Raw genomic sequence first — 17,395 nt, forward strand, 5'->3', positions numbered from 1 at the left:
CTAGTTCAGGATTTTATTTTCCTAGTACCCTATTCATTTTATAATGTAGTGACCTTTTTGCCCTAACAAAAATATTTTTGCTTTATGCTTTAAAATATTTCATCTGTGACACAAACTTTCTTCTGATGAACATCTGTCTAGTGAATTTACCCATTTATTTTAAATTTTGTTATGCCCTTATGTTTCGGTTGTCTCTCTGGTAAATGGCTTATGGGTTCACTTCAGTCTATCATCAAAACTGAGTCTTTATCTTTAGCTATATGGACTTTTTACTATAGATTTAGCCATATGGATTTTAGTCTATTTACATTTATTGTGATTATTGATCCATTTAGGTTTATTTCTGCCGCCTTATTTTGTACTACTAAGTTTTTCTTGTGTATTTTTTTTCATTATGAAACATTTAAAACTTAAAAAGACAGATCTTAATATGAGGTATATTCCAATTTATCAAATCTTAACATTGTCAAATTTGTTTCAGAAGAACTTTTAAAAGAAATAAAACATTGCAGGTGCAACTGAAACATCACCCTGATTTCGTTACACCTCTCCCAAGAGAAACAATTTCATAAATTGAATGCTTATTGTTTCTACCGCATTTTTACTCTTTAACAGATTTATGCATCTATGAACAACACAGAGTACTGCTTGAGGATATTAAACTTCATACAAGGGGATGTACCGATTGACATTTCCAGCAGCAGTGGATTCTAGCCAATATTTGTATAGCCAGGTTTTAATCCCAACTCCACAGGTCTTCTCAAGAACTTCACTCATGCAAGCTACACCCTCTTTTCCAAATCAACCTCTCCCTCTCTAATGAATCATTCCTTAAAAATAAAACAAAAACACATCACAACCCAATATCCCCTTCCAGCTATTGTCACTTTTCACTGCAAAGTTTTTTGAAAAGGTATTCTTAATTACTCCATTTTCCTCACTTCACATTCTTCCCTCAATCCATTCCACTGACACCACTCTTATATGTCATTGATCACTTACACATTATCAAACTGAGTAGATAGTTCTATTTATCTTGACCTTGCAGATAACATTCCACACAATACTCCCCCTTTTTGAAATATTATCTTCCTTAGCTTCCACGACATTGCACTCCTACATCCCTGACATTTTATTTTCAATTCTCCTTTGCCAAGGATGTATGTTCCTCAACTTCTAAAATCTGGATTAATCTCAGAGCCTTCTCCTAGGCTCCTGTCTTGTCTATAGTATGGCGGGAGATGCTATCAGGCCACCGAACTCATCCTCCCCTTAACTACAGTCTGGCACATAACTGGCCCACTATTTTTCATTTCCCAGAAGCCTTTGCAGTTATCTATGACCATATGACTAGCTCTCACCAACAGAATATGAATAGAAATGGAATGTGCAATTTTCTGGCCAAAACTTCATTCCTTTATACTTTTTCCCCTTACCATGGGTGAGAGGATAAAGGACAGACAGAAGAGGCTATGACCTGCCTTTGATGAAACAGCCCACAATCCAAGGGAAAGAGAAATAACAAGATGGGAAGAAAACGATCCTTTAATCATCGTGAAGCAAAGACACCCAATGACCAGGAACCTGGACTGTTACACAAGAGAAAAATAAAGGTCTATCTTTAGTGTCTCTTTGTTTTGGTAGCTTAGCTGTTCAACCTAATTCATATACAGTAGGTCCTTGGGTTACGTTGGAGGTCCGTTCCTATGGCGCGACATAACGCGATTTTTGCTGTAAGTCAGAACCCACCTACATAAGCACCTACGTCACTCACATGGAGCACAGACACAGCAGTAATAAAGTGAAACGGTAAAAAAAAAATTAAAGGAAAGATAACAATTCCTGACCTTTACTTGTGGTAAATAAGTAATAAAAAATATAAAGCACATACGTCGAAATGACAGACCTTTTTTTTTTAATAAGTAAATTGGAGATGGCAACGTAACCACGAAATGACATACATCGAGTCCAATATAACCCAAGGACTATCTGTATTATATGTAGTTCTTAGGTCAGTGATGGCGAACCTATGACACGCGTGTCAGAGGTGACACGCAAACTCATTTTTTGGTTGATTTTTCTTTGTTAAATGGCATTTAAATATATAAAATAAATATCAAAAATATAAATCTTTGTTTTACTATGGTTGCAAATATCAAAAAATTTCTATATGTGACACGGCACCAGAGTTAAGTTAGGGTTTTTCAAAATGCTGGCATGCCGAGCTCAAAAGGTTCGCCATCACTGCCTTAGGTGATTTCATATAGTTCCATGTCTTTATCATTTATGCATAGTACTTCTAAATCCACATCCAGATCTTGAGTTGTAACTCCTTCCAGGACTACAAACTTGTACATCCAACAGCTTCGGTGACATATGCATATGGATGTCCGAAAGTTATGGCAAGCTCACAATAGCCAAAAGAGAATTCCTGATTCCTTTTACTCCAAACTCTGAGCCCAAAGCTTTTCCAATTTTTTCTTCACTCCACTCACTTATTCAAGTGCTATCTCTACCTCTAAAACCTACCCCATTCCCTTCCTCTCCAAGTGAGTTCCAACCTTCTCTCTGGTGCTTGAACACAGGGAACTCATTCCTGCCTCAGGACATTTGTACTACCAGTGCTCTCTAGCTAGAATGTAGTTCCTTTTATCTTTAAAAGGCTGGCTCTCTCCTCATTCAGATCTTAGTTAAATACCATTTTGTCAGACAAGTTGTCCCTTTAATGTAAACTGTTATCCTGGGTCTGCTCCCACATCAGTTCAAATTCCCTGCACAGCACCTATTGCTACCTGATATTTCTCTTATTTTTTTATTCACTTATTCAACAAATATTTACTAAATTCCTAACTATATTCCAGGCACTGACCTAGACACAGATACAACCATAAAAATAAAAAATAAAAAGTCGGCTTGGATGTACATTCTAATAAAATACATAGTAAAGCAGATGGTGATAAATGCTATAGAGAAAAAATAAAGTAGGGCAAGGGGATGGGAGTGCAGGGCCAGTGACTGCAATGTTAAGTAGGATGGCCAATGAAAGCTTCACTCAGATGACAACTGATCAAAAACCTGAGAGATAAGGAAGCAAAATAGGTAGGTATCTGTGAGTTGTTTCCAGCAGAGAGAACAAGTGCAAAGGCACTGAGGTGGGAATACACTGGACAAGGAGGGCAATATAAATGGAAGAGTGATGGAGGAGAGCAGGAGATGAACCTAATGAGGAAATGGGACCTAGATTATGGAAGCCACTAGAGGAATCTGAACAGATATTTTGAAAATATACCATAGGGGTCAACGATGAAAGAAAGGAAACCAAATCGTAAGCAAAATAATGCTGCTTCCTCAATTTTCACAAAACCAGCCTCCTCGTGACATTTAAATGGAGATTGGAATGGCATCCTCTCAGAGGACTTCCTTAACCACCCAACCTAAATAGAGATGACTGCCTAGACGAGGGTGGTGAGAAGTGGCTGAATTTGGATATGTCTTGGGGTATACCTAATAGATTTGCTAATAAATTAAATAGAGTAGGAGTGAAAGAGAGGTCTACAAATGTACTAAAGTTTAGCCTGAGCAATGAAAAGGCCAGAAATGACATTTATTGAAATGAGAAAAGCAGATGAACAGGTTTAGAACAACTATATATGGAGTTAAGTTTTAGATATAGTAATTTAAAGATGTATCTAATTATATATATCAACAGTAATAACTAACAATAGTCTATTAATTAGATATCTATTATGCACAGGTATAAAGTGGACTGACAACAGATTAGGCCAGTCTGAATTCAGTGGAGGTGTAAATTTGGGAATCATCAGCATATGAGTAATATTTAAAAATGGTATTTAAAAACTGGATGAGAGTCCTAAATAAATAAGACCATCTCAACTTCCATTCTCGTCACATTCAGTCTCCAAAATATATCTAGAATAATCTTTTTAAAACATAAAATAAGATCAAGTCACTCCTCTTTAAAATTTTAAAAATATTGTCTCTGCACTTGGAATAAAACCTGCACATGGCCTATAAAGCTCTGAATCATCTGACTCGTCTCCTTCTCTAAGCTTAAGTCACATGGCCTTTCTTTACTTTTTTTTTTTTTTTAATATATTTTATTGATTTTTTACAGAGAGGAAGGGAGAGAGATAGAGAGTTAGAAACATCGATGAGAGAGAAACATCGATCAGCTGCCTCCTGCACATCTCCCACTGGGGATGTGCCCGCAACCCAGGTACATGCCCTTGACCGGAATCGAACCTGGGACCCCTCAGTCCGCAGATCGACGCTCTATCCACTGAGCCAAACCGGTTTTGGCCCTTTCTTTACTTTCTTGAAGGGCACCAAATTTCCTCGCCTCCCCACCTTCGAACATGCTATTCTATGCCTGGAATGCTATCCCCTGGCCTCTACACACGACCTCCTGCTGGTCCCTCAGCTCTAAATTTCAAGGCCACCTGCGGAGGCCTTTCTCTAACACCCAGCCTAAATGTTTCTTCAGTCAAGTTACCACTTTCAAAACACTGTACTCAACTGAGAGAGAGAGCGATTGACTGTGTACTCTCTCAGTTAACGAAAGCCCCATGGGTGCAGGGACTCTGTCTTCTTCAGTGCTCTACATCGAGGGCCTAGCACAGTGCCTGGCAAACAGTATTTGTTGAATAGAGACAACAGTCCATTGTGCAACACGCAATTTGTCTCACTATACATAAAATGCTCCCCCACCCCCACCCCCACCCCCACCCCCGGTACAAATAAATGACAAAAACAACCACTTCAAAACTGTCAAACAGCCGTAGCTGGTTTGGCTCAGTGGATAGAGTGTGGGTGGGACTGTGGACTGAAGGGTCGCGGGTTGATTCTGGTCAAGGGCCCATGCCCGGGTTGTTGGCCTGATCCCCAGTAGGGGGCGTGCAGGAGAGGCAGCCGATCAATGATTCTCTCTTATCATTGATGTTTCTCTCTCTCTCCCTTCCTCTCTGAAATCAATAAAAATTTTAAAAATTTAAAAACAAACACACCTGTCAAACAAATTACACACTTATTAACGGAAAGGTACCTTACTTCCTTGTACCACTTTACTGGGTTTCATTTATTCAGCAGTGTTTTCATTCATTCACCAAACTTTGTATGCACTTAAAAGGAATTCTTTAATTCATAGTCACAGTAGAATGAAGCCTTTAGGGAACAACTAATTATCAGTTGACAGAGAAGTAGCTACACAGTTAGTAGGCAGAGCTGTCAGGTGAACCGAAGTCCCTGATTTAGTTGAGTGTTTGTCCAAAACCAGTTTTGATCTGGTACATTTTCTCTCAAGCAGCAAGAATTTATACAAGAACCACTGTCACCTCAAGACACTTGTTCAGTTTGGACATGTACGTTTTAAATAAAATGCAACAATCCAGCATACACACACAAAATCATGCTGCCTCTACTGAAAACAGGGCATCTACGATTAAACTTGAAAATCAGAAATATAAGTATTTTGTTTATGAAGTTAGCGTTCCAGTAGTAAACTTGCTAGGTCGTCAAAAGGAGCAGTCTTCTTCATTTGGGAACCTTTAGCAATTAGTAATGTCATTTTAGGAAAAGCAGGACCTCCTCCGCGCAAAAAAATATGCAAACTGGAAAGAAGCACTAGTTGAAAATTTTTTATATGTTGCTTTTAGACATAAAGCTCGCAATATTCTGAAGTCAGGGACTTCCGCAACAATCTACGAAAGGAATTTCCTTTTTCTTGATCCACAGTGTAAATACACTCAGGTACGCACACGCACCCGAAAAGCGATTCTTCCGCGAACTGTCATTAACTTGCATACGTTTCCGCAAACATTGTGGACCAATTTCCAAAAGTGGGCAATTTCCCGGTGACCTCGCGGAGGAGGCCGCCTCCCCCTCCCCGCGGCCCAGAGCACAGCGAGGCACGCACCGGCGTCTGCGCGGAGGCCCACGGCCTCGCTGCCCCGCAGGAAGCCCCCGCAGACCCACCGCCCGCCGCCGCCCGAGGCCGCCCTGGTTCTCCGCCCGCGCCCCCTCAGCTACCTTTCCGCCGGAAGAAGGACATGGCGGGGCCAGGGTCGGGGCGGAGGGCGCGGGGGGACTGTCGCGGGGACGGCCCAGCTCCCCTCATTCAGCCACCGGCCCTGACTTCCGGCCAGCAGAAGCCGCCGCACTAGCCCGAAAAGAGACCCTTCCTCCAGACGTGGGCCCCGCCGCCTCCTCGCGACGCCCAGGCACCTCCTATCGCCATATTATCAACCAGCCGCCGGCCGGAGTTCCGGTCCTTCCCCGCGCGAGGCTTCACGGGAGGCGCCGCGCGCCGGCCCCGCCCCGCGCGCCGGCCCCGCCCCGCGCGCCGGCCCCGCCCCGCGCGCCGGCCCCGCCCCGCGCGCCGGCCCCGCCCCGCGCGCCGGCCCCGCCCCGCGCGCCGGCCCCGCCCCGCGCGCCGGCCCCGCCCCGCGCGCCGGCCCCGCCCCGCGCGCCGGCCCCGCCCCGCGCACCTCCTCCCGAAGGGCGGATACCCAGCTCGCACCCGAGCTCCCGCCCGGCTCGGCGCCTGGGCGGCCCAGGCCCGCTCTTCCCCAGGCGCTGAGCCCGCCCGCCGTCTGCGGCCGCGTCTCCCAGTGAGCGCGCCCGGCTCGGCGGAGCGGGGTGGCCGCCGCAGCGTCGGCATCGGGCCTGGGCACCTTCTCTCAGCGAGCCCTAAAGCAGGGCTAATAGTCCCGGCTCAGCCCCTCCCGCTTCTCCGGATTTGGCTGAACGGCGATGGCGGGCAAGAGCAGCTGCACCCGGACCGCCTTCCCGTGCTCTCCCGGGGAGCCGACCCCCACCCCACCCGCCGCGGGCTGGAGGCCATGGGTGTTCCGGGTGGAGACTGGGAGGCATAACCTGTTTTAAGCGGCTCCACTGGCACCTCCGTCTGTGACCTTGGTGATGAGGAAGGATGGACTTGCCGTATTCTCAGAATGCGGGCTCTGCGACAGCTGAGATTTGAAAGGCTCCTAAAGCGAAAGCCTCGCCATTATTGAGCCGGCCAACTCCAGTGAGCCATCCTTCAAGCGCTGTTCAGATACCATTTTCCTGTGAATCTGATGACAGGCCATTTATCAGAAGCCAGAGTGAAACAAGCCTCCCCGCTGCTAGTGCCCTCACCACCCCATGAACTCAGGGACTGGGTGATTGTTGTAACCTTGAGCTCCTGCTGCAAAGAGCTGGGGAATCATAGCAGCTCAGTAAATGTTGAGTGGGTTTTTTAAATTTATGAAGTCCATCAGGTGACGGATAGGGAAACAGGTCCAGAGAGAAGAGGCAACTCGGCTATGATTATGCAGTGGGTCAGCATTGAGCCTGTAACTAGAGCTCAGGCTCTTGTATTCTTCAGTATGTGGGTCCTTCACGTCCTCTGTTAAGTTTAATCCTAAGTATTTTATTCTTTTTTGTTGCAATTGCAAAAGGAATTTTTTTTTTCTTTTTCTGAAGTTTCATTGTTAATATAAAGGAATACAGTGGATTTTTGTACATTGATATTGTATCCTGCATCTTTGCTGTATTTGTTTATTGTTTCTAACAGGGTGTTGGTAGAGTCTTTAGAGTTTTCTGTATATAGAATCATGTCACCTGGAAAAAGTGACACTTTTATTTCTTAATCCCCTGTTTGGATGCCTTTTATTTCTTTCTCTTGCCTGATTGCTCTGGCTAGAACTTCCAGCACTATGTTGAATAAGACTAGTGAGAATGGGCATCCTTATCCTCTTCCTGATTTTAGAGGAAAAGCTTTCAGTTTTTCACCATTGAGTATGACATTGGCTGAGAGTTTGTCATACATGTGGCCTTTATTATGCTGAGTACTTTCCTTCTGTACCCATGTTATTGTTTTAACCATAAATGGATGATGTGTTTTACCAAATGCTTTTTCCTTTGTCCTTTGTTTTGTTAATGTGGTGTATTACATTGATTAATTTGTGTGGGTTAAACCATCCTTTTGCCCCTAGAATAACGGCACTTGATCATGATGTATTTTTTTAAATGTATTGTTGTATTCAAGTTGCTGGTATTTTGTTTAGGATTTTTACATCTGTATTCATCAGAGATATTGGTCTGTAGTTTTCTTTTTTTAGTGTTATCCTGGCCAGGTTTTGGTATCTGGTTTATGTTGAGCACATAAAATGTGTTAGGAAGTATTACCCCTTCTTCAATTTTTTTAGTTTGATTAGGATAGGTATCAAATCTCTCAAACAAGCAGCATCTGGCATCAGCTCATCCCATTCCTCTCAATAAGAGGCCAAGGCCAGGCACTAGCACCAGCCTGCCTTGTTTCACAGGTGAACCTCACCTGGACACTTCCAAGCCCAATACAAATAGCAGCCATCTTCAGATCTCTCTGTAGCTCCTGCTGGGTGGCCCCAGGCAGTGGCTGACTTTGCACCTCCCAGGGAGCCCCAGAGTCAGTGCACCAGGTGGACAGCTCAGACCTCACCAGATTACAACTCTATACATCCACAAGTGACATGCTCAAGGGGAAGAATCAGTGAGCACCAAAGCCCCACTGAAGCAAGTCCTGCTCCATAGGGGTGTCTTACACTACAGATCTTCCACTGTAGTCAAAGTTCTACAGCCAATTGGCCTGGAGGTCAATTCCTCCCAGTGATGCCAACAGCCATCAAGGCTCAACTACAACAAGACTGTGCACACAGCCCACATAGCTGTGTACCTAGAGTGCCCAGCTCAGGTGACGGGGAGGCTGAGAAACTGAGTACTACAGGACACCTACTACAAAGTCCACTCTGCCAATTCCAGGAGACATGGCAGCTCTCTCTAATACCTAGAAACAAACATGGGAAGCAGCCAAAATGTGGAGACAATAAAACATGTCACAAACGAGAAAAAATGGAAGCAAGCAAACTACTGGATTCAGAGTTCAAAACAATGGTTATAAGGATACTCACAGATCTTAATGAGAGCTTTAAGGAACTTAGTGAGACTTTCAAAAATCTTAGCAAGAATTTCAAAGACATGAAAAAGGACCAGTCAGAAATTAAACATACACTGACTGAAATAAAGAATACTTCATAGGGATTAAACGCTAGAGTAGAAGATTCTGAGAATGAAATAAATGATTTAGAATATGAGGAAGTAAAAACACCCAATCAGAAGAGCAAAAAGAAAAAAGAATGCAAAAATATGAAGATAGTGTAAGGAGCCTCTGCAACAATTTCAAGTGTACCAACATTTACATCATAGGGGTGCCAGAAGGAGAAAAGAGAGAGCAAGATATTGAAAACCTATTTGAAGAAATAATGATGGAAAACTTCCCCACCTGGTGAAAGAAATAGACTTACAAGTCCAGGAAATGCAGAGAGTTCCTGTGGGAGTCATATCAGAGTTGCTGGATGCTCAAGGCCAATCTGAACATGGGAATCTTTTTTAAAAATATATATTTTTTAATTGAATTTTTACAGAGAGGAAGGGATAGAGAGTTAGAAACATCGATGAGGGAGAAACATCAACCAGCTGCCTCCTGCACACTCCCTACTGGGGATGTGCCCAAAACCAAGGTACATGCCCTTGACCGGAATCGAACCTGGGACCTTTCAGTCCGCAGGCCGATGCTCTATCCACTGAGCCAAACTGGTTAGGGCTGAGCATGGAAATCTTAATCAGAGTGTCCAAGGACTATGCAAGTGCAAGGACACAGCAATCTCACAGTACACTGTGTCCTTCTATAACCCAAATATGATGTTACCATTTGGCAAGATGCCTCTTTTGTCTAAATAGTACACTACATGTTACTGACTAGCCAGTGTGCTAGAGAGAGGGCTCAAGGGAGCTCAGTATGACTACTAAGGCTACAGAGTGGGAGAGAGCTCAGATGCAGCTACTATGAGAGGCTATAGGTCTAGAAGCAGCACACAGCTGCTCAGATAATGGCTATGAGTACAGAGGCTATGGCTTTGTGAGAAAGATGTGTTTATTTATCAGCTAGTGTGTGGCTGCCTGTATAGAACTGTTGTGAAGAACTGTTTTGTTTAGTGGCTCCTTATTAGCAATGGCCACTGGCTTCTGCAATAAAGACTTTCTTATACACCTACAACTTCTCAAGGCTTCTCCATCTGTTACCCGGTGTTCAAGGAGGTCCAGCCCCTGGGAGAAGGCTCGGATCCAACAGTCCCAAACAAGAGAAATCCAAAGAGGCCCATACCAAGACACACATAATTAAAATGCCAACGATTAAAGACAAAGAGAGAATCTAAAAGCAGCAAGAGAAAAGCAGTTAGTTACCTACAAGCGAGCACCCATGTGACTGTCAGATTTCTCAACAGAAACTTTTCAGGACAGAAGGGAGTGGCAAGAAATACACAAAATAATGAAAAGCAAGAACCTACAACCAAGATTATTCTACCCAGCAAAGCTATCATTTAGAATTGAAGGTCAGATAAAGAGCTTCACAGACAAGAAAAAGCTAAAGGAGTTTGTTACCACCATACCAGCATAACAAGCAATGTTAAAGGGGAAGAAGAAGAAGGAGAAGGAGAAGGAGAAGAAGAAACAATAAAATAGCAATAAACACATATCTTTCAACAATTGAGTCTAAAAATAAAAAAAATAAATCTAATGAACAAAATAAACTAATGAATAAAATAGAAGCAGAGGCATAGAAACATGGAATAGACTGATGAATCTCAGAGGGAAGGGAGGCGGGAAGAGATCAACCAAAGATGTTATATGCATAGATGCATTATCTATGGACACAGACAATAGGGTAGTGAAGGCCTGGGGCAGGACAGGAACTGGCTGGTGGGGGGCAGTGCAGGGAAAAGAGGGACATCGATAATACTCTCAACAATAAAGATTAAAAAGAGCCCTGACCGGTTTGCCTCAGTGGATAGATCGTTGGCCTGCGGACTCAAGGGTCCCAGGTTCGATTCCAATCAAGGGCATGTACCTTGGATGCGGGCACATCCCCAGTAGGGGGCGTGCAGGAGGCAGCTGATCGATGTTTCTAACTTTCTATCCCTCTCCCATCCTCTCTGTAAAAAATCAATAAAATATATTTTAAAAAGATTAAAAAGAGAAGAGATCATAAATATGAGCAATAAAATGGCCATAAATACATATCTATCGGCAATTGAATCTAAAAATCAAAATAAATGAAAAGGAATCTTATGAACAAAATAAACTGATGGATAAAATAGAACCGGTGGCATGGAAACATGGAACAGACTGATGAATCTCAGAGGGAAGTGGGGGAGGGTGGGAAGTGATTAACTGTTGTAATGTACCCCGCGAATCACAGAAGGACGCCTCAAGAAGTCGAATTAAAGAGTCACATTTATTGCAATCTGGGACTATGAGGTGTCATTCCCAAATCTCATAGCAATAAGATGGTGGCAAAACCAGACTTATATAGGCAAAAATCACAAAGGTATTGATTACATCCCAGGGTTTGGAATGTGGCACCTGGCTCCCAAAAAGGCAGGTTACAGAAGCAGAATTAAGCATGTTAATTACAGTTTCGGGTCTCGGGGTCACTGAAGTGACAGAAATACATTATCTAGAGCCCTTGGGTAACCTGGGTTAAACTTAGGCATGTTATCTAAATTACAGTTTTGGGCCTCTAGATCACTGAGTTGATAGAAACACATTATCTAGAGCCCTTGGGTCTCCCAACCACTGAGTTGTCAGGACAATTTAGGGTAATTGTGCTGTCCTGTTTCCCAGGTACAGAAGAATGTGCTAAGACCAGTACGATAACAATCAATGGAATAGTCATTCAATCAATAAGGCATTCAATCGAATGGGATGATTTATACAATTCAGAAAATCAAAGTAACTTTTCTATTGTTAAGCCAAACCACAGGGTTAGAGTTAAACTACAGTTTCCACCTGAAATGGTTGCTACCATACTTCATAACCAAAGAACATATGCACATATGCATTACCAAAGACACAAACAACAGGGTGGGTGAAGGCCTGTTTCGTGGCAGGAACTGGTTGGAGAGTTAATGGGGGAGGGAGGGGGACATCTGCAATACTCTCAACAATAAGATTTTAAAAAATTAAATTAAAAACTCACAATGTGCCATAACCGGTTTGGCTCAGTGGATAGAGGGTCGGCCTGCAGACTCAAGGGTCCCAGGTACGATTCCAGTCAAGGGCATGTACCTTGGTTTCAGGCACATCCCCAGTGGGAGTGTGCAGGAGGCAGCTGGTCGATGTTTCTCTCTCATCGATGTTTCTAACTCTTTCCCTCTCCCTTCCTCTCTGTAAAAAATCAATAAAATATATAAAAAAAACCTCACAATGTCATTTTTTTAGAGAAATAGAACAAAAATCTTCAGATTTGTATAGAACCTCAAAAGACCCCAAATAGATAAAGCAATTCTGAGAAAATAGAATGAAGCTGGAGATATCACACTACCTAACTTCAAATTATACTACTGAGCTATGAAAATCACAACAGCACGATATCAGCAGGAGAACAGACACACAGACCAAAGTAACAGAACTGAGAGCCCAGAAATAAAACCACAGGTACATGGGCAAATAATTTTTTTTGAACTTGTGGCGTTAAATCCACAGAAGTAAAAACTGTATGGTGAGGGGCCAGGGAATGGGGCTACCAAGGAGTGGGAGCCTGACCACCAGAAGGGAAGGGCCAGGGTGACAGGACACGCCCAGGCTGAGCTGGCTCGGGGCCACTGGACAGCTCCTGGGAGCTCAGGCCGGCACCAGGCAGGCTCAGGGGTGGGGGCTCCACCAGCACAGCAGAGAACTTGGTGTCACCAAAGGCTTCATTCATCCGAGTCTCAAAGAAGCGCTGCAGGCCGATGATGGACTGCACGTCCGCCTTGTCCTCCGTCAGCTTGTTGAACTTCTTGAGCATTCAGCCCACATCCTGGGCAAACTCTTGGGGGGAGCTGTAGGGGCGACAACTTCTCCTGGAGGCGGCATGGATCAGGGTCAAGTCCAATGTGCCGCCAGGCTGATCCACAGAAAAGCTGGAGCCAGCTGGTGCAAGGCCAGCAGGGCTCCTGGCAGAAAAGGGCCAGCAGAACACGCTCGCACTTCTGCTGGTTGGCTAGCGAGAGCCTGGCCACCACACCACAGCTGTTCCCACCATCCAGGCTCAGGCTGCCAGCCTCCTCCTTCAGGTCAGGCAGCACGTGGCCGAATGAGCAGCTCCACTCCATCCCCTGCTGCCGGGGTCCAACCCCAGCAGGTCCAGGGATTCCCAAAGGCGTAGACGGAGTCGGCGAAGAAGGAAGGACACGGAGACAGTGTTCAGTTGATCAGCAGCCTAGCCAGGATCTCCAGCCAGGATCTCCAGCCAAGTTCTGGTCTGGATCTCCAGCGAAGTTCTGCTGTTTATTGTCTTGTTACATCCGTATTTATACCAGTTGATTCTAATCCTGTCAATTTCTATTACAAAGGTTAGGGCGTTTCTTATCTCCATTCCAGGGAGTAAAGATTATGTAGCTTAAGCATGATTGTTTGTAGTGATTAACTACCCGCCTGGCACTTAGTTAAGGAGTTTCATCCCCTCCCTGACTTCAGGGAAAAATTCCTACCTGGGGAAACAACCTTTCTAGGAGAGGCATCCCCTCCCTGACTTCAGGGAAAAATTCCTACCTGGGGAAACAACCTTTCTCGGAGAGGTGACCTTGGTTAAAACACACAGCGCTAAGGGGAGCAAACATATTAAGAACAGTATGCTATATACACCAGGTCCCTTGAAACATATGCTGTGCAGATGTTTCTATCCTGCAGCGACTGTGTCAAGCAGCAAGGATGGACCGGCTTCCGGCACCCCGCCCGCACCCCCCCCCTCCCCCCGCTCCTGCACATCCTGCAGGGCTGGCAGGTGGCAGTCCAGGTGGAAGCAGAACTAGCACTGGTTGCACACAACCAGGTGGCCTGGCTTCTGGCTCACGCAGCAGATGGTGGCGCTGTCCTGTGGAGCCATCACCTCCAGGCCAGAGCTGATGCTGTGGCTGGGTGAGACCAGGCGGGGCCCTCCACACCGGGGGCCCACCCCCAGGGCCATTAGCGCGGGCTTGGTCTCAGGGCCCTTGGTCCCAGCGCTCTGCAGGCAGGGCGCTGATGGCAGCCTCTGTCTCTTCCTCCTTGACAATGGCCATGCCAGGCAGGGGCGGGGTGCCCGGCGCTTGGGGGACAATCAGGTTGTAGTCCTCGGGGGTGCTGCCTGGAAAGACCTTGAAGACCGAAAGACCTTGAAGATCGGCAGCTGGCTGTCAGCTGTGAGGTCAAGATCGAGGCTGACCCGGGGCACCTTGCGCTTGAGGCCACTCACTGCACCCTCACCTGAGCGGAACCTGCGGGTGCAGCTTGGCATGGGCACCCCTACCGCTATGCCGGCCGGCTCCAAAGGACAGCCACACTCACCGTTTCATGGGCAAATGATTTTTGACGAAGAAGCCAAAAAGCACACAATGGAGAAGAGCCTCTTCAATAGATGGTGAAGGGAGAATTGGGAAGCCACATGCAGAAGAATGAAACTGATTACAGATTGTCCTCTTGTACAAAAATTAATTCAAAATGGATCAAAGACCTAAATATAAGATCCGAAACAATAAAGTACATAGACTACAGCATAGGTACTAAACTTATGGACCTGGGTTGTAGAGACATTTTATGAATTTGACCCCAAAGGCAAGGGAAGTAAAGAGAAAAATAAATGAATGGGATTATATCAAACTTAAAAGCTTCTGCACAGCAAAAGAAACTGACAACAAAACAGAATGGCAACCGACTACATGAGAGATGATATTTGCAAACAACAGCTCTGAAAGGGATTAATATCCAAAATATATTAAGAACTCATATAACTAAATACTGAACAAACAATCCAATTAAAAAATGGTAGAGGATCTCAACAGAACCCTTTCTCAAGAAGACATACATACAAATGGCCATCACATATATGAAAAGATGTTCAACTTCACTAGCTATTAGGGAACTGCAAATAAAAACTACAGTTATCAACAAGACAGGCAACATCAAGTGTTGGAGAGGTTGGAGAGGAAAAGGAATCTTCCTTCACTGCTGGTGGGAACTAAAAATAGAGTTGCCATATGACTCAGCATTCCCTTTTCTGGGTATTTACCCCCCAAAGTTGAAAATATTTATTCAAAAAGATTTATGCACCCCTATGTTCATTGCAGCATTATTCACAGTGGCCAAGACATGGAGACAACCAATGTGTCTTTCCATAGAGGACTGGATAAAGAAGACATGGTACGTATATGCTATGGAATACTACTCAGCCATGAGAAAAGATGAAACACTGCCATTTGCAACAACATGGATGGACCTTGAGAATATTATGCTACGTGAATAAGTCAGTCAGAAAACGCTAAGAACCATATGATCTCACGCATATTTCAGACACAGAGGTTACCAGAGGGAAGGGGGTTGGGAGTAGTAAAGAGTAAAGGGGTGAAATGTATGGTGACGGAAGATGGTTTGGCTTCGAGTGGTGGGACACAATGCAACATACGGATCTTGTGTCATAGAAATGTACATTTGAAACCTATATGACCAATGTCATGCCAATAAATTTAATAAAATAAAAATGTTAAAACAAAATATAAAATAAACAAGAATACAGGAATATTCCATTAGCCTAAATACCTAGTTGTGGCAAACTAATACTCTACATTGCATTTCCAAGTTAATTTGTTAGTCACTTTAATTGACATGTAAAACAAAATACATTTTTACAAGAAGGAATTTCTTTAATTATGTTCTCGATTTTAAGGGAATCCTCACAGTCTTTTTATACCAACTGTATCAATAACAAATCAGTGAGGTAAGATCAGCAAGTCAATAGATTTCTGGAAGTTAATTTTGTATCCTGCAACATTGCTGAATTCATTTATTAAATCTAGTGGTGTTTAGATGGAGTCTTTAGGGTTTCTATGTACAATATTATGTCAACTGTGAATAATGACGGTTTTACTTCTTGCTTTCCAATTTGGATACCTTTTATTTCTTTTTCTTGTCTGATTGCTATGGCTAGCACTTCCAATACTACGTTGAACAGGAGTGGTGAATGTGGGCATCCCTGTCTTGTTCCTATTCTTAGGGGAAATGGTTTTAGTATTTGCCCATTGAATATGATGTTGGCTGTCAGTTTGTCATATATGGCTTTTATTATGTTGACATATGATCTCCCTATTCCCACTTTGCTGAGAGTTTTTATTAAAAAAGGGAATCAGCCAAAACCGGTTTGGCTCAGTGGATAGAGCGTCGGCCTGCGGACTGAAAGGTCCCAGGTTCGATTCCGGTCAAGGGCATGTACCTGGGTTGCGGGCATATCCCCAGTAGGAGATGTGCAGGAGGCAGCTGATCGATGTTTCTCTCTCATCGATGTTTCTAACTCTCTATCTCTCTCCCTTCCTCTCTGTAAAAAATCAATAAAATATATTAAAAAAAAAAAAGGGAATCAGATTTTTGTCAAATGCTTTTTCTGCACCAATTGATATGATCATGTGGTTTTTGTCTTTCAATTTGTTTATGTGATGTATCACTTTTATTGATTTGCAGATATTGTATCAGCCTTGCATCCCCAGAATAAATCCCACTTGGTCATGATGCATGACCTTTTTAATGTATTGCTGGATAAGATTTGCTAATATTTCACTGAGAATTTTAGCATCTATGTTCATCAGGGATATTGACCTGTAATTCTCTTTTTTTGTAGTGTCTTTATCTGGTTTTGGGATTAGGATAATCCTGGCTTTATAAAAAGAGCTTGGAAGTGTTCCTTTCTCTTGAACTTTTGGAATAGTATGAGGAGAATATGTGCTAGTTCTTCTCTGAATGTTTGGTAAAACTCTCCTGTGAAGTTGTCAGACCAGAACTTTTGTTTGCTGGAAGTTTTTTGTTTGTTTGTTTGTTTGTTTTTTACTGCTTCAATTTTCTTTGGTAGTTATTGGCCTATTCAGGTTTTCTGATTCTTCATGATTGAGTTTTAGAAGATTATATTTCTCTAGGAGTATGTCCATTTTGTCTTGGTTGTCCATTTTGTTGCAATAGAGTTATTCGTGGTAATTTTTTTACAATCCTTTGTATTTCTGTGGGGTCAGTTGTTACTTCACCTCTTTCATTTCTGATTTTGTTTGTTTGGGTCTTCTCTCTCTGTTTCTTGGTGAGCCTGGCTAGAGGTTCATCAATCTTGTTTACTCTTTCAAAGAACCAGCTCTTGGTTCTATTGATCTTTTGTATTTTTTTTAATCTCTATGCCATTTATTTCTGCTCTGATCTTAATTATTTACTTCCTTCTACTTACTCTGAGCTTTTCTTGTTGCTCTCTTTCTAGTTCTTTAAGTTGTGGGATTAGATAATTTATTACCAGTTTTTTGTTTTTTTG

The 17,395-nt window shown here is 43.5% G+C and overlaps 1 protein-coding gene and 1 pseudogene across 12 annotated transcripts in view; both read right to left on the reverse strand.

The window, feature by feature from the left end:
* LOC118649389 (A-kinase anchor protein 10, mitochondrial) overlaps positions 1 to 6,295 on the reverse strand; it is a 226,142-nt gene extending 219,847 nt beyond the window's left edge. For 7 of the 12 annotated variants that reach the window (XR_004965635.1, XR_004965638.1, XR_004965636.1 and 4 more), the window contains exon 1: positions 6,046 to 6,294. Coding sequence is in view for 6 of the 12 variants with exons in the window: in XM_036296399.1 (XP_036152292.1) it covers positions 6,046 to 6,133 (88 nt within the window). In the remaining 6 variants the exon portion in view is untranslated. Of the gene's footprint in view, positions 1 to 6,045 lie in introns of all 12 variants that reach the window. The other 5 variants (XR_004965634.1, XR_004965633.1, XM_036296394.1 and 2 more) reach the window with 2 other exon arrangements.
* A 6,324-nt stretch (positions 6,296 to 12,619) lies between these two features.
* LOC118649334 lies at positions 12,620 to 14,356 on the reverse strand (annotated as a pseudogene).
* Between the last annotated feature and the right edge of the window lie 3,039 nt (positions 14,357 to 17,395).

This window comes from Myotis myotis, unplaced genomic scaffold, assembly GCF_014108235.1.
Source record: "Myotis myotis isolate mMyoMyo1 unplaced genomic scaffold, mMyoMyo1.p scaffold_m19_p_29, whole genome shotgun sequence".
In the NCBI taxonomy this organism is placed as follows: Eukaryota; Metazoa; Chordata; class Mammalia; order Chiroptera; family Vespertilionidae; genus Myotis; species Myotis myotis.